At 37.9% G+C, this 21,785-nt stretch overlaps 1 protein-coding gene across 6 annotated transcripts; it reads right to left on the bottom strand.

Annotated features, from left to right (window-relative positions):
• Window positions 1–3,882: 3,882 nt before the first annotated feature.
• APC10 (anaphase promoting complex 10) lies at window positions 3,883–19,966 on the bottom strand. 6 transcript variants are annotated; one of them, XR_015207022.1, is made up of 7 exons: window positions 19,311–19,674; window positions 19,170–19,230; window positions 18,995–19,087; window positions 18,821–18,891; window positions 6,640–6,744; window positions 6,400–6,550; window positions 3,883–4,524 (listed from the first exon to the last, which is right to left on the bottom strand). XR_015207022.1 is itself a non-coding variant. In XM_086581559.1 (6 exons), the coding sequence occupies exons 1-6, from the start codon at window positions 19,487–19,489 to the stop codon at window positions 6,481–6,483; spliced, it is 579 nt and encodes a 192-aa protein (XP_086437685.1). In that variant the 5' UTR covers window positions 19,490–19,966; the 3' UTR covers window positions 6,309–6,480. The 6 variants fall into 6 exon arrangements, 1 of the variants encoding a protein (XP_086437685.1); XR_015207021.1 differs by lacking the exon at window positions 3,883–4,524 and adding an exon at window positions 4,791–5,021; XR_015207019.1 differs by lacking the exon at window positions 3,883–4,524 and adding an exon at window positions 4,791–5,013.
• Between the last annotated feature and the right edge of the window lie 1,819 nt (window positions 19,967–21,785).

Below are 21,785 nucleotides of genomic sequence, written 5' to 3'. Positions count from 1 at the left end.
AGTGATCAGAGGAAGGGATGGAAATATTTTGAATGAGAGAATGCGGAAAAAGTTCTAGCCAATCTGTGGTGGCTAGTGCTCTATCCAGTCTTTCCAGGATATGGTCTCCAAAGAACCTTTTGTTAGACCAGGTAAACCTTGAACCTTTAAACCCCAAATCCATAAAACCAAGGTCATCAATAAAGTCATTAAAAACATTCATGCTTCTATACTGAGTACCATTACCACCTTCTTTCTCTAAGAGAGAAGAAATAGAGTTGAAATCACCAAAGAGGATCCAAAGACCAGGAATGAGCAAGGCCATATCACGTAACTCATCCCAGACCCTCTTCCTCTTATAAGAAATAGGTTCACCATATATAAATGAAAAAAACCAATCAAAATTGGAAAAGTAGTTAGAGAGTTTACCTGTAATATGATTAGGTGTTGCTCTTAAAATTTTCAGCTGAATATTATCTTTCTAAAAAATAGCCAAACCTCCACTAAGACCAGCTGAAGGAACTATACATTTACCACTATACTTAATCTTCTTATTGACTAAGACCATCTTTTTCTCCGTAGCTTTGGTTTCAGATAAGCAAAGTATATCAAGATCTGAAACCAAAATCAGGTTCTTCAGAGCTACCATTGTCGAGGCCAAACCAATTCCCCGACAATTCCAAACAGTTGTCATCATGGCTCTAGAGGTGACTGAAATGGGTCAGTCACCGCGAACCCTTCTAGAGAGATTGAAGCATCAATATTGTGTCCCTCAGAACAAGAAGAATCAGGACCTAAGTGTCTAGAAGAATTATTAAAACCATCAGACTCCTCTTCAGACGGGGAATGACCATTTGAATCAGAATAACCTCTATGACCAGAACCAACACCATATTTAACATAAGCATTTGAACCAGAACCAACAGAACCCGAACCCTGATAACCAACAGCCTCAACAGCATTATCACCAAAACCATGAGAACCAGAACTAGAAGACCCCTAACCCTTAGAGCTAGACTCAAGAAACCCAGAATCCTCCGAATCATATAAAACCGAGTCAACTAAAATCGAGCTTTTTGAAGTCCTAGAGTCAGAATCTCTTGGACCATAAGAAAAAGCATTTGGATTACTAGAATCCTTGCTAAAGGAGTGACTTTTGGTTGAGTCAGAAGGAGAAGGGGTAGGAGTAATCCCCAAAGAACCATCATCCTCAGAGCTTGACATGATCTCTTTTCCTCCTATATCCCAATCAATGAGATATTGAGTTCTCAGCCTCTTCCCTTTGACATCATCTTCTTCCTTATCAAAATCCTCAGCTTTCCTTTTACTTTTGAAACTAACCATAATCTTTTTTCCCTCATTCTTACATACATCCTTGATAGCATTATCAATTACTTTGTTAGAGGGATCAGAAGTGGGAGAGTGATCAGGAGAAGGGGTAGCATGATTATGAGAATCAATTTCCAAAGAATTTTCCCCTTGAGAAGAAACCGAATTATCACTTTTTTTTTTCTTAGACTTTCTAAATTCTGAAGAGAAAATTTCTGTAGAAACCACCACTCTTTTACGGGAATAAAGCTGATTATCTTCTGAGCTGTCAGTGCATGTTTGTGAAGTCTCCAAGATGCAATTGTTCGTCTCATATTCTTGAGATAATACAAAACCACCAACTCCCAAAATTTTCTTGGAACCCACATGCTTCCTAGAGCTGCCAAACCTTTTGAGAATATCAATTAGATTTCCTAACACCTTTTCATATGATGGGGGCTAGGAGAGGAATCAGAAACCAAATCAAAATTATAGGGTTTTGCATGCTTGCTGATACGAGGCTTGGCCAAAGAGACTAGATTTTTCCTATCTTTTGGGCTTACTATGGTCCTAGGAGGATGAGGAAACTTTGGGCTTCGAAAGGGTTTCTCCAGACAAGAAAACACAAAGTTCATAGAAGCAGGAGAAAAGACCAAAGAAGGTTCATAAAACATAGCCTCATTGCTATACAAGGAAAGCCCAGGATCAGAATCTTGAGGAGGCCCAACATCCATATTGGAAATATCAGAACCCTTAGAGGGCCCATTATCCAACAGATCCAACTTAGATGAAAAAGGAAAACCCATCCCCTCATTAAGCCCCTTATCCAACTGGTCCGAGTTGAGCCCAGAACCCATATTATCCAAACCTAAAATTGCAAATCCAGGAACAGAATCCATACAATCACTCTTCAGGCCCAATCCAGAAACAGGCAAAGTGCCACATGTCATTATCTCAGCTTGGGCGCACTCACTTGACAATCACTAGCTGCTTCCTTAGAGAAAGAAACATCCATATTGGGGGGAATATCGTTAACTATGAACAGCAAAGCACCTATCTCTGTTACCGTCATCTTCTCCACCAAGACTGCCTCAGAAAACCCAGAAGCTTCCGAAGAAAGAACAACAGAGGGATCCAAATTACCTTTCCTATTATTTGTTTGCATCTTAAAATCCATAAGAATAGATTTATTCATCCTCTCCGCCTTAGGATCCCATTCTAAAACTTTTCTGGACTGTATACCAATCCCAAATTTAAAAGAAACAGCTCTAATCCGATTTGAAAAAGGAAGAACAGAAGCAACAGGGGGTTTTTTAATCCCAGTTTTAAAGAACAGATGATGATTTATAAAATCTTTACACCTTATAATCCTGCCCAATCATCCCACAACAATAACAAAACACCGGAAGTTTTTCATATTTGAAGAAAATCTGAATGGACTTGTTTTCATGGAGATTTACCATAGCATTACTTACCATCCTCCGTTTACATGACTTAAACTCGAGAGAAGGAATTCCCATCATCAGAACCACCAACAGAATCAATAGCCACCACTAACCCTAATGTAGAACCAATCTTATGAATATTCTCCCAAGTAGATCTTTCAAGAGGGAGACCAAAAATCTGAATCCATGATCTAAACTCCTTAAATCTGTAGTTATTTGTGGGATTATCAGGAATTCATTGCTTGAGAGACATAATAAAACCATGGACAGACCAAGGGCCATTTTCAAGAACAAATCTCATCACATGTTCATCTTCAAACCAAAATTTGAATAACCCCTTAGAAAGGAAAGTAATCGAGATTTTTGAATTTGTGTTCCAGGACTTTACTAACTCATTTTTAATATTAACTTCATCAAACTTTCTAGACGTAAAAAGCTTACCAATCAGCGATTTCTCCCAAAGTTTTTTCTCCCTATCATTAATGGAGTCCAGACATATCTCATCTGGGAACTTGTCTATTTTCCACATGGATTCCATCTGGAGATGAAGACAACAGAGTTCTTTCTCTTAAGATTCATCATGAATGAATTCAAGATCCGGAATACTCATATTTGAAAAACCATACCTAGAGGAAGGCAGATCTGGAAAAATAACCAGGATGATAGAGGGGGAGTTCAAGAGAGAGATATAGAACAAGAAAGGAAAAAAGGATAAAAAACAGGTGTGATATGATTAAGAAAGGAAGAGAGAAGGAGGAGGAGGGGGAAAGAAAATTGCTAGGCTTATGTTTTCCTCTCACCGTAAAGAGTTTTTTTCCGCACTGTTTGGCCTTAAACTAATTTTATTTGTGGATCATGTGAATATACATGCTTCCCAATTCCCACCATATTTTGACCGTTGCTTGTGCTCTTATCATAGTTTAGGTTTCAATTCAAATCTAATACAATCAAATAAGTAGAAGTGTTCTACGTACGTGGAAGCAGTATGAGGCTCTTTTCCCATGTAAAAACTATAGTCATCTTTTTGTGGTCTTTTAACTTAGTTAAGGACAACCCAAGGTCCATGAACGTAGTTGAGGTAGCATTTTAAGGAGTCTAAGTCCGCTTGTTGCTGGGCCACTAGCAACCCCCTTATGGTCATTCGCCGGTGTAACTCAAAACTATGGACACTTGTATGATTTTCATAGGAAATGATGCTCTGTAGTTGATTATTACAACTTTGCTTAACAGTTTGGAAGCGGAAAGAAAACATGGCACCAAATCAAGAGTGCTCGTTTTTTCTATTAGAGCGTAATACAGATATAAGTTTTCTTTCTATCACTCAGTCAATTTTCTTGTTTCTCTGTTGATCCTCCATTCTAATAGCTTACTCACAGGCTCACAGCCAGATGTTTTCCATTGTGGGAAGCCTTGTATATGTGGCAGTAAGTTCGATGTTGTTTTCCTTGTTTCGATATAGAAGCAGTAGATTTGCTAATGCCTGGATTAGCCGCAAATTCCTATGAATTTCTGGAGGACGACTACCAAAGGAATACTTTGGAAACAAAACGCCAGAATCTTTGGAGTTGAATAAAATGCATGCCACTCGATCAGCAAAACTTAAGAGCATTTTGTTGGGCCCCAGGCCAAATAAACTGGATTGCCGATTTGCCGATGACACCATTACCCAGGCGGGATTTGCTGCTGCCATTTCTTGTACCCGCATCAGATTTCATTCCCATTTCGGAACCGGCAGACACCATTCTGGGCTGAAGCCTGTAACCGCACACAGACGAAAACATACCCAGATACCCTGGGAGTGGGAAGAGGCTTTGATATTACAGGACATCAAATATTCACCGACTCTGATGCTGATAGTTTAGTTTATTTTCACAATTTATTATAACTTCTAAGTTATTACTACATTTGATCTATAGAAATATTTTTGGCATGTGCGCACTCTTCTTTTAAAAACAACATCTGTGTTTTTCTTTAAATTTGGTTTGCCAATCTCGGTTTACTAGTTCATGCGTTTATGGTCTTGAAATTCACATATCTACGCTAAAATGCAGAGTATAGTACGATAGTTTTGACGGTAGAGGAAAAGCAACTTATTTATGCGTGCCAAGTACAACTTATTTATGTAGGATAATTGTAGGCTACAACATCATTTTAAGTTCCCAAAGGCCAAAGCCTCCCTGTAGCTTCATCTTTTGAACTTCCATTACACCAACACATATCATGACTAAGGGAACTGTTTAAATCCTCCTGGACCTTAGTATTACCTGCATTTTAACTACACCTACATGGCTACATCAGATTGTTTTCATGAGGATTCAGTTTGCGAAGAAGACAATCCAGAAAATAATGTGGTGACTTCAGCTTACTTCTTGCAAGTTTCAAGGGTTTGGTGATATATATTAACGAGTCTTCTAAGTTGTAACATTTTCAAATAGTAAAAGCAATACATCAAAGAGTGAATCATTCAGTAGTTTCAAGCACTAAATAAGGCAACAAAAACCGGCTCTTATTAAAGTTATATACAACATGCATCTCTAATAAATTAGAAAAATACGACACAACCTTACTATATGTGAAACCATATTATCTTCAAATTCATGCTGATATTTTTATGATTAAGAATGAACTGCAGTTAGACACAGTAAATCGGCACAATAGTGGTCCGAAGACCAACAAGCCAAAAACAAGTCGCAAAAAGATTTATAAATAGCGTCAAGTGGAAATCGAGTAAGCAATACACAACCTTCAGATTTTCAAGCACCAGATAGGGCAACTTAGGATTTATAAATCGGCACACTAGTGATCTGAAGACCAACAAGTCACAAAAAGATTTATAAATACCGTCGAGTGGAAATTGAGTAAGAAATACATAACCTTCAGATTTTCAAGCACTTGATAGGACAACTTCGGCAATAATGCCATTCCATAACAAGCTTACGTTTTATTAGAGATATTTTAAAGCACAGATACAACTGGTACTTAAAGAGTTGTAACTTATGACTAATCTTCCTAACAGCCACTTTGACACCCCAAGCATAATAAATGAGGAATAAATTATCAGATGATCCTCCAAATCAACATAGGTCGCTTTATTACAATGAGGAAATATATTACCTCTACCTCAGTCTTACAACTTCCAATGATGTAACCTTATTTTGTAAACCTACTTTCTAGTTTGCAATCCCACTTATGAAAAACACTTAAAGGACTTCAGCTAGAAGTATTGCAAAGTGCAAACCATTAGATTTTCAAACAACATGCTTTTTTGGTTCCCATTAAGTTGCACAAAGCCATACAATGATCTAATAATTCTTCTTCATGTTGTAAAACGAATGACAGTTTCTGTAAAATGCTATACGGAAACCTTGTGAAAGTGTATGAAATGGAGGCGCAAATCAATTGTTAAGGTATTTAAATGACTCGATCAAAGATTAGCATTAATAGTAATGACTCTATACAACTCTAGTTTGGTTCAGATGGGAAACATCTTAAGATTGTCTCTCGACATACGTTTAAAAAGCTTAGACCCAGTACTGGCAGTGCTGCTCATCATGTTTGTACAGGATAGAGTCAAAGTTTCAACAAAATTATATACTTTAAAAACCATTAAATGAAATGATTGAAGATAATGCAGTAAAGTAATATTAGAAGGATTTTAAACAATTACCATGGGTTTTCTCAGACTAACTTGTCATCGACTTTTAGCCGTACATTGCACTTTCAATTCTATGAGCAACTTCCATACTTTTTACCTCAAAATGGAATAAGTAATGAACTCCTTAGATGTAAATTGAAATGGTTGGCAGGGAACAGGGTTCCTGTACGAAAGCATCAAAGTAACATGAGATGACTTTTGGAAAGGACATTGCTATTACTATAAACAACTAGTTTGAGGACCTTGACTTACGGTCGAGGTCCATAAATTTTGATCTGGCGAAGATGGGTATCCCTTCCATTAAGGTGGTTGGAAATAACAGCAATTTGCAGCATAAAGGTGTTCACGAAAACTTCTCTACAACAGATAGTTGCAAACACATATTTCAGAAAACATTGCACACACAATACAATGATCAGTAAAAGAGAGCTAGTAAAATATCAACAAATTCTGCCAAAATAGGTGTAACAAGAATTTGGTACAAACTGAAACAAATCAAAACATAAAGAAGCATCAATATTCAAGATCTGTACTCTGTTCATCACGAAACATGTATCTAACATAAGAAAATAGAAATAAGGTGGCAAAATGATTTACTTTCGTAGGGGTACCTCTGTAACTTTACCAAAAGTTATTGGAAAAAAATAACACTGTTCACGTTTTAGGGCAAAATGAGGCTGAAAACCCTAGAACACCAACTAGGGTTTGTGATACACAAGATGATTCTGATCAACAAGCACCATCAAGCAATGAGGACAGTGACTTAGACATCATTAAGACTGCTCTAATGAAGAAATTTGGGGTTGGTTCATTAGAGAGATTTAGGAAGAGGCTGGAAATTGATACAACCGAATCTGCTGGAGAGGATGCATGTGATCATGAAGGGCGTCAACAATATGAATCCATTATTGTTTCAGTGCTGCAAGGGAGTGGAATTACAGGAGAGGTACTACTACAAAAATGGGCAAAGATAGCTTTTATTTAATTGCATTTGTAAAAAAACGCTATGCTAAAAATAGGCATTGCACTTGCTAAAGCTAGCGCTATCCTTACCTGGTAGGCTGGTACGTTTTCCACATTTGGTGTCCCAAAATTCTTCTAAACACTATCTCAACTTAACACGTGGGTAAACTGGGCACTTAAACTGCACACATGTGACAGATTCAGCGGAGGATATAACCCATGAACTTGGTGAAAAAAAAATAGAAATCCCTAGAAACAAAATCAGAGAAAGGAACTCCGATTGTTCATGAGATTTGAAGTTGGAACACCACCGAATCGAGTTTGCTGCTACAAGAAAAGTGAAGATACTTGTTTTCGGGTGTGTTTCAAATAAACACCACTGTTTCCACTTTCCAATTCAACACCTCGCTAATACTCTTGGTACTCCTAAAGACACCCCCGAGCTTCACGACAAGTTGTAAGTCTTCATCATCATTTTTATTTCTTTCCCATTTTTAATGTTTCAAAAATTTCATTAAATTTTTTGCATCAATTGGTATAACTATAACTTTATGTGTTTGAAATTTTGTGAAATTGTTCATATTGTACTAGTTTAGTTATATATGAAGAAGTAAATAGCTCTGCCCTGTTTCATCTTTCCAAATGTACTTTGAATAATTGGTGTTGTTTTCCTGGCAGACAGAAGACGAGGTTACATATTGGATGGTTGGTGAAAGATACTACATCCAAACTTAAACAAGCTAGTGAAACAGACCAGTATACCGAAGTTAGTGTAACTGTGTAAGTACAGATTAGTTTTTTATTCTGATTAGTTTTTAAATAGCTTAACTTGCTTGTAGTTCGACAGTTCCTTCTTTGTAAATAAACACTCTTTATTCATGGTCGGATTCAGTGTTAAGTGCAGAATTCATATGGCTTAGTAGAGGTCTGAAATCCCAAGCACGACTCTCATGATTTTATCAGTTCCTTATGGTTGTTGTTTATGAGGTGTTTTTCAGTTTTACTTATATTACCTCTTACATGATTGATTCTTTTGATGTTAACTGTCGATTAGGTTGGATGTTAACCCTTCTCTCTTTCAGATTAATTTAACACATTTTCCAATGGAAGTAGTTTAGATGTAGAAGATGGGTTTAAATGAAGTCCGCAGTACTATACTTCTAACATTTTAGTTTACTTTTAGGATACAAAAGAAGAATCGTGTGTGACCCAAAATGTTGCTGCTTGTCAATGATGTTTCACATTTCACAAGGTATTTCACCTTCACTTCTCATTTTTTTTTCCCTTGAATTTTAATTCCTTGGATGTTGATTCAACTAGTCATTCTTTAAGCTTGGTTACCTTTTTAATTAAACAAATGTGTATCAGGGCATGCACAAAGCCTCCTCATTGTAGGTGTTGACTAAGTATGGCCATGTTACGGTGGTGGTTATCGGGAAAAAAAAAGACTAAGCATGGCCATGCAAGTTGTGAATTCACAGTACAAGTCCTTAGTAGTATTTCTCTTTCTTAGTTGATTGTGTATTCGAAAGGTAGTGATGAGGCTGTCCATGGAGCAGATCCTAACATAGGATTTACTTGATGGATTGTGTAGGACTTTAACTAGTCAAATGCTCATGTTGAATTTGGGACTGTAGCTTGCATGTATTGTATACGAAGCTTTACTTGGTTTGCCTAGGTTCTAAATAATGGTTTTGGCCTGGGGATACGCTTACAAGACAATTGCCTTCGTACGGCAATGATTAGGTTGTTATTAGACAAAGGAAAAATTACTTTGGGCTGCTGTTTACTTGGTTTTGTCGGTCATTTGCTGGAACACAGATAGAATATAGTGAATTTCAAGGGTTGTCGTAGGAGTCAATATTTTCAGTACCCACAATTGATAGTTATAAGTCAAGGACGCTTATAAATCAGCTAGGAAATATATGGGAGAGCAATAAGGAGCTTATCAACCAGGAGGACACATAAGAGAACTTGGTGATTGTCTTTGTTTTACATGACTTGTTAGTTTAGTTTTCTCTTTAGTATGTTTTCCATGATTCTCTTTCCTCTGTTTTGTAACTTTTACATAAGAATATGTACCTTTGTTGGTTTCATTTGTCATAAGTGAGAATCCAGCTGGTACTAACCCACTTTGGTATGCCCTTGGACTGCTTCTCTAGTTAAGTACTTAACAAGTAGACCAGTGGAAGACCTTTAGCTTTATAAGCTTGACTACCCAAGTTTTATCATTTTCTTTTGTAATTTATATTGACATATAGTTCTGAAACACATTCATGCCTATGGTATATACTGATACAGTTAGTGAACTTCACGAAGTTGTGAACTGTTTTTTCAATATTTTAGCTGTTGTTTACTACTTTTGCTTAGACACATCTACATAGTAGTTGTGTGTTGCATCCTAGTGCTACAAATTTGGGCATATTCAAAGAAACAACCACACATAAGTGGAAGATGATTAAACAAGTAAGATATAGGAAGGAAGTAGTTAAGGCTTCTTCCATGTTGTCGTTTAGCTTTATCTTCAGAGTCAATATTAATCTACGTTGCTTTTTTACTATTTTTGCATGCTATTTCTTCTTTTTATTGTTATTACAAGTTTTTCTTACAGTTGTTTTTGTCATTCCATTATTTTCATGTTCTTCTTGTAGGATAACATCATTTTTCTCGATTACAGTGCTCAAGAACAAGACATTGTAGCTGCTACCATATCATAAGTGATCTCGTACTTAAACTTTTCTTAACTAAATTAGTAACTTATGTCTTGTTTTATTGTTGAGCAAATAGCCAAGTACCAAGATATAAACTAGTGGCAAATGAATTTGAAGTTCTGTTTTGAGGCTCCCTTAGACCAAATTTTGAATGTTACTTTGCTCCTGATATTATTTTTCCAAATTTTGTGGTACTTTTATTTGTAGATACTATATAGTACTGAATGTTGGTATCCAGGCTTATTCTATGCATTTCCGTCTTGTTGCTTTGTGCTCTTAGAGTGACTAATAGACCATTTTCACAAAACTTGGTCTTGTGTAGGCAGCTAGAAGCTTTGCTCATTGTTGTCATTCACTTAACCATTCTTAGGTTCGAAGGAAAGGAGTTACTTCTGATGGTTTTTCTCTTACTCGTTGTAAAGTTAATGAATTGTTGGCAATATTTTTTTGATAATGATGAGTGTGTTGTTTAAATGTGTATGTTGCTTGATTTACAGTCCAAGTAATTTGTTTAGTAATACCATTCATTTTCTTAAAAATCTTTTACTTAATTGTTCTCTAATTGGTCTGTTGAAAGACGATATGGCTGGTATTGACTTAGTTGGGACCTTAAGGTTTGCATATATAGGATTTTCACTTCTTTACATTAATATTATGCATTCCTGTGTTTCATCAAGTATAATGACATTTTGTGTGATACAATGGATCCATAAGCTCAAAATGGAAGAGCCCTCAAATAATTGAGAGGTTGATGGTTCAAATCCATCTGGATCCAATTCTTTTTTCATTCACTAATTTAAAAATTTTAATATACATTTGAATTTTCTAATTTTATATTAACAAAAACAATAACATTTTCCCAACGCTATAGAAGTTTAATAGCATGAAAGAATTGCTATCGTTTTGAGGCAGAAACGCTAAGAAATTTATTGCATTCTTAACAAACGCTATAAAAAACGCTATCATTTTCATAGCGTTTTCGAACACAAACGCTATCATTTTCAGAGCATTTTCGAACACAAATGCTATCATTTTTATAGCACAAACGCTATCTTAAAAAGCATAGCATGGCGATAGATAGCGTTTTGAAAAACGCTATCGAGTATATTTGTGTATTGGATTACAAATCGAAAGGAACCAATTGATTTGTGTATTGTGTATATACACAGAACCAATTGATTTGTGTATTGGATTACAAATCCAAAGATATCGCAGATTCGTATGAAAACACCAAATAAGGCTCAAAAAGGAAATTATCCTATAGATGTTGTATTCATGCCTATTTGAAATGCAAATCATAATATTCATTCTTATGGGAATGAAAAACAAGAGATACTTTTTCTCAAAATATGGACAAGTGGAAGTTTAACTCCTAAAGACGCACTTTATGAAGCTTCCCGTAATTTTATTCATTGATTTATTCCTTTTCCACATGTAGTCTAGAGCAAGACAAATTTAGAGGGCAATCCAAATAGGGTTATTTTACCCCTTTTTACTTTTCATGATGAATTGGATAAACTAAGAAAAAACAAAAAATAAATGGAATTGAAATGTATTTTTATTGACCAATCAGAATTATTGCCTTCGAGGACCTATAATTCCCTAAAAAGGTCCAATATACATACATTAGTAGACTTTTTGAATAAGAGTCAAGAAGATCTTATGAAAATTGAACATTTTCGCATAGAAGATGTAAGACAGATATTGGACATTCTTCAAAAACATTTTGTAATTGATTTACCTAAGAATAACTAGAATAACTTTTAAATCCATTGGAATGGTTTCATCTTTTTTTATAAAGAAAAAATTGAGTTTTTAATCTTCAACACGATCCGTATATCGTATATTCAGAATAGATCCATAATTAAAGGGAATAGATGTATCTAGATAACATAAGTTGTGGTATTTTATTTTAGGATGGAATCAACTTGAAAAAGACCTAAAGTTAGAGATTTATCAATAAGTAATGTTGCTCCAATACCCAACCAAAGGGCTACTACAGTACCAATCAAAAAGACGGTTGTATAGCTACTGGACGGTGGAACGGGTTTTGGAATTTATTAACATTCTCCAAAAAGTGTACGGTTAATAATCCTGCTGGTACTGAAACCATTAAAAGAACCCCCAATAACTTATTGGGTATTGTACGAAGTACTTGAAATACGGGGGAAGAAGTACCTTTCGGGTAATATTTCCAAAGGGGTTGCAAATGGATCTACCGGTTCACCAATCACTAACGGCTCTAGACCCGCTAAACCTACGTTACATGCAATAGTTCCTAAAATTACTACTGGAAAAATATATAAAAGATCGTTGGGCCATGCTGGTTTGCCGTAATAATTATGATCCATCCCTTTTGCCAATTTAGCTCTTAATACAGGATCGTTCAAGTCAGGTTTCTTTGCTATTGGGATAGGTGAATTCTTATAGATCCATCCCCCAAAGGAACCGGACATGATAATTTTTCATCATCCGGCTCGAGCAAGAATCAAAGGAATCAAAGTGATGCAATATATAAAAAAATTGATGTCATACATATCAACCCATACGACTCTATGTACGAAAAGATTTACCGGATTCAATTTGACTTTACAGAGTTGCAACTATCCATTATTGCATTGCTAGGAATTAAGTTCTTACAGATAAATGCTCACTAAGTAGGAAAAACCATTTTATCATGCATTTTATCATGCATGATAAAATGCTTTATTGTAGGCCATTAGCATTCATTATTGCAACTAGTGATGAAGCTGATTTGGGCCAGACAGGACAAGCCTTTTCAAACCTACTTCCCTTTGGTAAAGCATTTCGGGTGTTAAGCCAAAGGTCCTGTATCAATTGGTGGAAATGTAGCTGTCGAAAGCAGTGCTCAATCCTGTATATGGAATCTATCGGTCTTCGTTCGATATGGTATACTTTTCTTCGGATTTTAAGATGGTGAGGTTAGAGTCTTTTCATAACCCGAAAGCAAGGGGAGGACTCTACCGCTTTTCAGATGCAAATAGGTGCCCCTTTCGCTGCTCCTCTGATTCCGAAAAAACAAAATACTAACCAGAAACAAAAAAGAATACAGGTCGTGTCTTTGTTCGGATGCTAAGCCCGAAAACCCTTAGAGTCTTATTTTTATGTCATTATGGAATGCAGGGTTTTAGCTCACCCTTGCTTCTTTGGATGCCAATGCGTCTCTTGTTTCAGCTGATTCTGCTACAGATGAATATTTGGATACAGGGCATCTTTCTACCATAAAAACGAGGGTTTATCACTGGCCAGAAATGAGGCTAGAGTTATGATTCTCAGCTTGAAGATCGGTCTTCTCAAGGGAGTCTTTTATGCTGTCTGAAATCCTTGTTTTCAATCTGTATATCCAACCCAAGAGTGTACCGGAGCGAGCACTAAATGAAAGGATGTCAATCCCTCTATACTACGGAGATACCTGCCTCTCTATGAATCGATCTGCCAATCCTTATATGTTTTGGTCCAACTGACTGGGGCAACTAGTCGCACCTAAACCCTTAACACACCGGAACGCAAAAGGAGGAGTTTACTCCGAACTAACACACCGGTAACAGCTACTCACGCTGGCAAACAACAGCACTGACAAGGAAACCACACGAGAGCTTCCCCTTGCTTAAAAGAGGATTTGATGGCCACTAGCTTTTGAAAAGACCTATACAAGGCCGAAAGAGGCTTTTCTTAACTCACAACGGGATAATCCACAATCTAGCGAGGTATTTCAACAGGCCTTCTTCGGTTTAAGGAAAAATAGAAAAAAAAAGCGTTCGGTCAATCGCTTCAGTGAATGAATCTATCATGGATGCCATTACATTAGCTTAGTTGCTTGTTTGCGATCCCTTCTTTTTGCGAATTCCATTTTTTTGTTTACTTCCAAAATGAGGGGGTGGAGAGTGCGGTGAGCCCCACCTATTTCTGTGAAAAAGCGGAGTTGTCTTACCCATGATGCAAGGAATAATAGACTGGAGGGGCCCCAGTTTGTAATGTAGGTTGAAGAGAATGGAACCGAGGTTATGAGAGTAAGTGAAGCAGACTACTCTCCAGGGCATCATTCGAGCAGATTGAGATTTTCATATATACCATAAATCACAATAGAGAATATGCCTAGCTCTTTAGAAGAGAATATAATATGATAGATGTTCTTTTGGACCCCGTGCAGGAGGGCCAGTCCCTGCTCTATTTCCCCTCCCCCTAGGCTTGTATGGAGATTTGAAATATGGCATAATCCGGATTGCTTTACCGGAATATATGCAACAATCTGAGTTCCACACAAGCCTAGTCCTGGCAAGTAAGGGATAAAGAAACCAGTAGGAATCATTATCGATCACTTGCCAATGTTTAGGGGTATGGGTTTAACGTCACAGTACACAGGCAGTGAACTTCTGGGTTCGATGCTCGTCGAGGAGTGCCACCATTTCCGCAGGCTGTAGCCATTTCGATCTGAAGTTCACGAAGTTTGGTCGTCCGCATGTCCATGGGCCTTTTTTTTATTTTTTATAAGCAAAAAGGGAATCACCCCCACAGAAATGGAGGGATTCCCTCAATGGGACTAACACTTACAAAGGTCAATCAGGGATTTTGCCGAAGCTCAATCCAAACAAAAGAACGGAGGTGCTCGACCTCCCCTAGATGCTAGACTATGAGCTACAATATTTAAGGATCTATTGATATATAAAGTTTTACAGCCATCCAAATTTGAAGAAATAAAATAAATATCCTGAGCAACAGAGGTCGCTCCCCATGTCCATGGGCCTTACTTCAATCATAGCCTTCTCGTACTTAAGAACCGGAAGTATAAATCACATATTAAGGCAACCATGCCTTCCATACTGCTACCGTTGTAGAAAAGGAAGCATCTGCTGCTTCTAGCTTGCTACTAGCTCGTGAGACTCGCCCTTGTGGGGCTATGACATGCAAATCTCAGCAAACAGAGCTTATCCTTCAATGTTCAAAAGTGTTCTATGATCACTCTACGCAATTACATTCCATCTAGAGAGGTCCCCTTCAAAAAGGGGACCGAACGGGCTTTCTTTAGTCAATCTATTCTAGCGAATGAGGGAACTGACTCCAAGTATTCCTTCCATAGCACCAAAAAGGCGAAGGAAGGAATACATTGAGAGGCTGTGACCGAGTGAACCAATGTGTTTTGACTTCCGGAAATATGCATGAGTTCTTGAAGATTCGCCTTCGGCTTTTCTTTCACTTTCCGTACTTGACTTATGAACTATTAGGCATAAGAATAAATGTTGGATAAGAAGCAGCTCAGAGAGTCAATATAGGTGTGTTAAGCAAATGCATATTTCAAATCAGAGTAGCTTTTTTCTGAGTTCAATGTCAGCTTTCAAATTTGGGCTTTCGGATAGACTCTTAACCCGGCACTCAAAATAGGAACATGACTAGCAACTGGTTGCCCAAGGTAAATCCACTTCTAAGCCCATCTTTGGTAAGGGAGTGGAAGCAAGGTATAGAAATACCTAAGAGTGATATTCGCTCTGATACTAGCTGTAGCCCGAGATACCCTTTCTATGGCCATTTTGATTTAGTAGAAATTCATTTAGTGAAAAAAGAAGCTACACACATTGGAAGTCAGCGAGTAAGGGCTGCTAAACCGATGCAGGTACTTCTTCAGTGGAATCTTAGCTTTCCTGAATTAAAGCAGTTGTCAGCTAAGCCACTCGTTAGCTCCTTCCTTCAAGAAAGAATCTACAAGCAAGCTCTCTTGTGAATGGAAAACAAACTTCTAGTCTTCTGTAGGTTCATGATTTCCAGAGTTAGGGTACTCAAGCAAGGGCCGCTAATTCTGAATTAAAGACGCTCAAGCTAGTTCTCCAACTAAAGAAGACATGGTCCTTCTACTTTCCCCAGGTTCAGGAAGAATTCCATTACTGAGGCACAAGCCAAGGGTTGTTTACGGATTCTCCTTTCAGAGTCAATCTCCGGGTAAGCTCTTTAGGAAAAGATCATTTCTATGTTCTAATGAATGTCGTTTAGGTCTAACTGTATGAAACTCATGTTAAGTGGAAAATGAAAATTTCTTTATTTTGCATCTTTTGTGAGCTTTGAGTTGGGGATCGAAGGCTCTCGAGCAAAGAAAGGGAACTCTTGTTTGTACACGAGTAGCAGTTTCCTTTAAGGCCTGCAGCTATCAACTCTGATCAGGGTTAAGATCTAATTAGTTTGTTTGAAAGTCAAAATGAGTGAGAGAGCTAGCGGGTGAGAGAGCTAGCTTTCCTGTCTGAATAGAAGCTTGGGAAACTGCACCGGGGTGGGTTGCTGCGGTGCTGCCCAAGCTGCCAGAGACTGACAACAGGAAGAGAAAAGCCCTAAACGAGCTAGATGCCCATTTTTCCTTATCTAAATCTGTAGGTTTAGGAGTCTAACTTGAGATGTAGCATTGAAGGAAGAAACCGTTTTCTTTAGATAAGAAAGCAGTTCTTGAGACCACTCAACCGGATGAGACATCACTTCCCGGCCCGGTTTGTGTTGAACGAGTTGAATGGAAGAGCATTACACCGATTGGTGCTCAGCTTCCACAGTCTAACTTGCCTCCACGGGATTGGTAACTTGACTCGCCTCTCCCATTTGTCCGAGAGCGAATCTCAGTCGGGGGTATTCGGGCGGGGGATCTAGTACGCGCGGGTAAGAGCAATTTTGCTCCTCCCTCTGATATTCAGTCTTGTCTTCTGTCCCCGGGCCTACTGCCAGTAGACGCCTTCCCCTCTTCCGCATTCTTCCTAGCCTACCTGTTTGCCAGCCATTCCAGACCGAATAGAATTTAGTCAAGGGCTAGCCTATAGGAACTGGCGGTGCGGTACATTCAACTTCTGTTCTCCACTCCACCTATCTTTTCTTCCCGGGTACTTTAGTCTCATGGGGTACCGTTGCTTGTTGAATTCTTTTCTGTCTGCCCTTACTTAGGGTTCAACTGAAAAGGTACTGGCCTTCGCAAGAAGGTAGCCTTTAGGTTTCACCTGTTTGAACTTGAAGCTAGATTCGTCCTACGAAAGGCTACTGTTTGAACAGCCGTATGAGAAACGGGGCTGTAGTTAGCGGAAGTGTCAGCAGTCAATCAAGGATAAGCTGGCAAGGCTGGAAAGTAAGCTAGGTCCATAGTTAGCGTCTGGGGTTTGTCTTCCGTGATTGTCCTTGGTCAGCCCTTTATGCAATAAAGGAGGAATCGACCTGGCTGGGCTAGATACAGGGAAGAGACCAGATGAATTGACTGATCTTCTCAATGCAATCTCTCAATGCCAAATAGCCTTAATCTAATTGAAGCTTGAGTTTCGGAAACAGCCTGCGCACTACGAAGCCCATCGCTCAATGAGTACAATGTGTGTAGCTGAAGAAGTGAGGTACCCTTAGGAAAGGGGACCGAACGGGCTATTGCAAAGAAAGCGAGGGAAGAGAAGAAAGGGTGTTCTGGTCTTGTAATTTCAAGTTTCTGATTTCTATTGCCCATTTCTCCTTAGTGAAATCTGTAGTTTTAGGACTCTAACTTGAGATTGTGCATGAAAGGTAAAAAACCCGTGTTCTTGGCCATAATACGCGTAGAACCAATGTGTGTTGACTTCCGGAAATATGTATGATTTGCTTTCGGCTTTTCTTGAATCATTCTGTTTTCCAGGGGAAGAACCTAGAGCCAATGCCTATAAGACTCTGTAGGTAGGATGAATCCAAGTGTTTTCTTAGTACAAAAAACGTATTCTGTATAGAAATCGGGTGCTTTCACTCCATTCAAAAGGAAGAACTCCTGGTTTTTCTTGTTGCCGTCGTCTCTCAGATGCAACTCGAACTAAATCACCAATGCGGCGGATAGAAAGACAAGTAGTCCATCTTCGGTCAGCACGTGCACCCTTGCTTGAGCCCACATCTTCAGTTTGAGCGCGGCTTGGTGGATGAGAGACTTTGAAAAGCTTCTTGGGATTAAGATCAAGCAAGTGGGGTACCTTAAACGCTTCCAAGAACGTACGCCCATCAAAGGCTTGAGATCGTGTACCTGTGTCTCAAGTCCTAGGAAAAGGGCCCTAGCCTTTTTACAGAAGGGGAAGTGGGAGCTTATCGACTGAAAGGGCCAAACCAAAGAGGATTGACCCCCGGAAGATAGAAAGCAATATCGGAATGCTTAAAGTGCTAGAGTCGGGATATGCAACTGCAGTAGCTGGAACAGGAAGGAATCCCTTAGAGGGGCTACTAACTCGTAATGGTCATGCCCTTTCTTTCGATGGATCAGATCGATTGGTTCCCACCCAGTCAACCGCGTTCTATTGCAGGTGCGTATGCAAACCACTGGATCAACGAACCGCAGAACCAAAGGCGAACCAGATGGGCGAGCTCAGAAGCGGCTGGTATCTACTCAACAGCTTTCCCTGACCGCCCCTCGGCAGGAGTGCAAGTACCGGTAACTGCGTCTTCTACGCCCTCTCCTGGCTCTCCAAATGATTATGTTTCTCTGGCCACTGCTTCCCTTCTATTTATGCGTCTAAATCCCTGCCAGCCGGAGAGAGCTCTAAAGCCAATACTGGACCAAACTAATCTTATTTGTTGATCATATGAATATACATACTCCCCAGTTCCCACCATATTTTGACCGTTTGTTATGCTCTTATCATAAGTTTAGGTTTCAATTCAAAGAGGTCATTGGCATTTCCATACTGCTGAATTTCAATCTAGCTCTACCAAATCAAAACTCAATACTAGTGCATTTCAACTAGTGAAAAATAAAATATATGCTCAAAGAAATGCCTTACCGTGGATCAGTTCCAGACAACGATATATAAATCCACCCCACAGGTTTCACCAGCTCTACACATTTTATCTCCTTAAAAAAACAAATTTCACCTCACATTAGGAATAAAAAAAACAAAAAGAAATGAATTATACTGTTTCAAAAACATAACAGAAACAAACTTGTTTAAATTCACCTTCAAATTATGAAACCCATCTCCCGCCCGAACCGAGATTTTACTGGGTGTGTAACTCTCATCTAGCTTGAAATCCACATATAGTACAACTAACTAAAAAAAAAGAAAAAATACGTGTAAGGAATATGAATGGAAGTAAAGGGTAATTTAAGTAAATTAATATTATTATCATTACTTGTAACTTGACTTTTTTCTGGAACTGAATGTTGACTAAATGAGGTTGAGCACCATCTGACCTGATTAATTAACCAAAATATAAATATATAGCAAACCACTTAATAAACACTAATAAATAATAATTGGGTGTTAAACTAACTGCCAGAAGGTGTCGAGGTTATCGTCGCGAAGGAATTGAACGCCGTTACCAGTCTTGCAAGAACTGACACTCCAAGCTGCATTTTTAGCCATTTCACGAAGCTCTTCAGCTACTGTTAGAGATTGATTTCCATTGCCAATTAATTTTCCTTCTTCCTCTCCGTCTGATTCTGTTGCCATTTCTCTCTTACAAACCTTAAACAATTACCCACTAAAATAGGATCGGGCTCAATAAGTTTGTTTCCGCTCCATTTCTATAATTCTCACTAATTTCGTTGATGCCCGTGGTGGATAAAAAACATATAGACTTGCTCTTTATAATTATGTCAAAAGCCCACCAAGTTAATTTTTTTTGGTAATATTACAAATTTGTCCCTCACTCCATCTTCTCCAAATAGAAATCTAAATAGATCGAAAACAAAAAAAATAACAAACCCTAGTTCTCCCAAATTGAATTGAAAAGTGCACCATGGAAATTCAAAATTCAAAATTAATGACTATTCTGCCGATTTTGTGCAAAAAAAAATCGATATCTACTCGAAACAAAAGACAACTAATTACTACAAATGTGAGAAACTAAATTTAAAAATCTTTATATATATATATGTTTAATTTCAGTTTTATTTTGTATTTTGGTTGAATGAATTTGCTTCTTGCTCAGATGAACATGAAACTTAATTATTGATGCTTGTCGTTTGATTTTACATGTTGTTTTCAACTGTCAACTCCCACTGCAACATGCAATATGGATGTTACATTGTCAATTATCACTGCAACATGGATGTAACACAGTCAATTAGCATTCCAACAACCACTGCAATATGGATGTTGCACTAGTAACTCTACTGCAATATGAATGTTGCATGCACTGTTAATTACCACTGCAATATGGATGTTGCATTGTCACCTCTACTGCAATATGGATGTTGTACTGTCAATTATCACTGCAACATGGATGATGCATTGTCATCTCTACTGCACCATAGATGTTGCACTATCAATTACCACTGCAAGATGGATGTTGCATTGTCACCTCTACTGCAATATGCATGAATGTTGCACTGTTACATTGACATCAAATAATTGAGATTACATGTACTCATATATGAATGTTAAATAACTTAATGGCTATATACAATAGAAAATGCACTTATTACGTTTGATTCAAATGTACTATAAGTATTTATTGTCGCGATGAAGTTAACATAAAAAGAATGGATCTTTAGCTCAAAAAAGTAGAGTGTTTGGGAGAAGAATCTCAAGAGGGTGGTGGTTCAAATCCACCAAGATTCTTTTATATACGTATATAGTATTATTTTTGTAATATCGTTTATCAGGTGTTCACCGGATGCTAAATGTCAAATTAACTATTTTAGTATTTGGTGAAATTTATGTATTGTTAGAATATCAGTCCAAATATAGAGAAGTGTTCTCTCAAAGAGATGGGTCCTGAAAAAGATAAGTCACATCCATGGTTCTTGTCTAATATCTCATTGCAACATTGATGTTGCACTGTGAACTCTCATTGCAATATCGATGTTGCACCAGCAACTCTACTGCAACATGGATGTTACACTGTCTATTACTACTGCAATAACCACTATCAACTCCCACATGTTGCAACATGGATGTTGCATTGGAAACTGTACTGCAACATGGATGTTACACTGTCAACTCTACTGTAACATGAATATTACGTTGTCTATTACTACCAAGTCAGTGTTCATTGAAGAAAGTTCCATGCTTCATATATGAGTTGTTGTGAAATGTAAAACCTATGCCATCTATATATGGTAAAAAAGTATAAGTTACCATCAAAAAACCGTTGGTTTAATTTTTTAACTCGATCACTTGTGCAATGCAAAAACTATTTGTGTGAAAAACAAATCTAAAACATGTTTTCAACCTAATACAAAACCTAATATAATACATATACAAATGTTATCGATCATCTATGCAAAGAGGTCTGATAAGCACCCAAAACTCTATTATAAAACCCCGTAGAGACGTAACATTTTGGTTAATTATGTGCTTAATAATCATGAAATAATCGTATTTTCGTGCTTTTACCAATTTGTGCAACCAACGTAAAAATGATGATAAAGCCAGTACTTAAACACAGAATAATGAGTATACATAAAGGTTTCCAATTAAGCCCATGTGAAGCCCATCAAAGCTGGACTAAAGCTCAAAGACTCAAATAGGATAGAATCAATTCAGAAATCGGATTACGTGCACAGAAGCATCAAACTTTCAAAGCTCATATCTCTTGAACCAGGACTCCGAATTCGGCAAGTGAGCTGCTCAGATGATCACTGCGACAAACTCTATGCAAAGGCGGGAAGTTATAAAAATGTCAAAAGACGGACCCGCCACTGGATGCAGTACGTGGACCCACTTTATGGGCCCACAAGATTGGACGAGTCATCATGTCCCAAGTCAAATCAATAATTGGCACCACATGACACCTTGCATC

The sequence above is a fragment of the Coptis chinensis genome, chromosome 8 (genome assembly GCF_015680905.1).
Source record: "Coptis chinensis isolate HL-2020 chromosome 8, ASM1568090v1, whole genome shotgun sequence".
Classification (NCBI taxonomy): domain Eukaryota; kingdom Viridiplantae; phylum Streptophyta; class Magnoliopsida; order Ranunculales; family Ranunculaceae; genus Coptis; species Coptis chinensis.
This window is presented reverse-complemented; position numbering and strand designations above follow the sequence as displayed.

What these genes read in the sequence shown, in the direction of transcription:
- APC10 (XM_086581559.1), bottom strand. Translation starts at nt 19,489, where the DNA reads ATGGCAACAGAATCAGACGGAGAGGAAGAAGGAAAATTAATTGGCAAT. An exon ending in AACCTCGACACCTTCTGGCA is followed by an intron (nt 19,231 to 19,310) that starts GTTAGTTTAACA and finishes TTAATTAATCAG; the next exon opens with GTCAGATGGTGCTCAACCTC. An exon ending in ATGGGTTTCATAATTTGAAG is followed by an intron (nt 18,892 to 18,994) that starts GTGAATTTAAAC and finishes TGTTTTTTTAAG; the next exon opens with GAGATAAAATGTGTAGAGCT.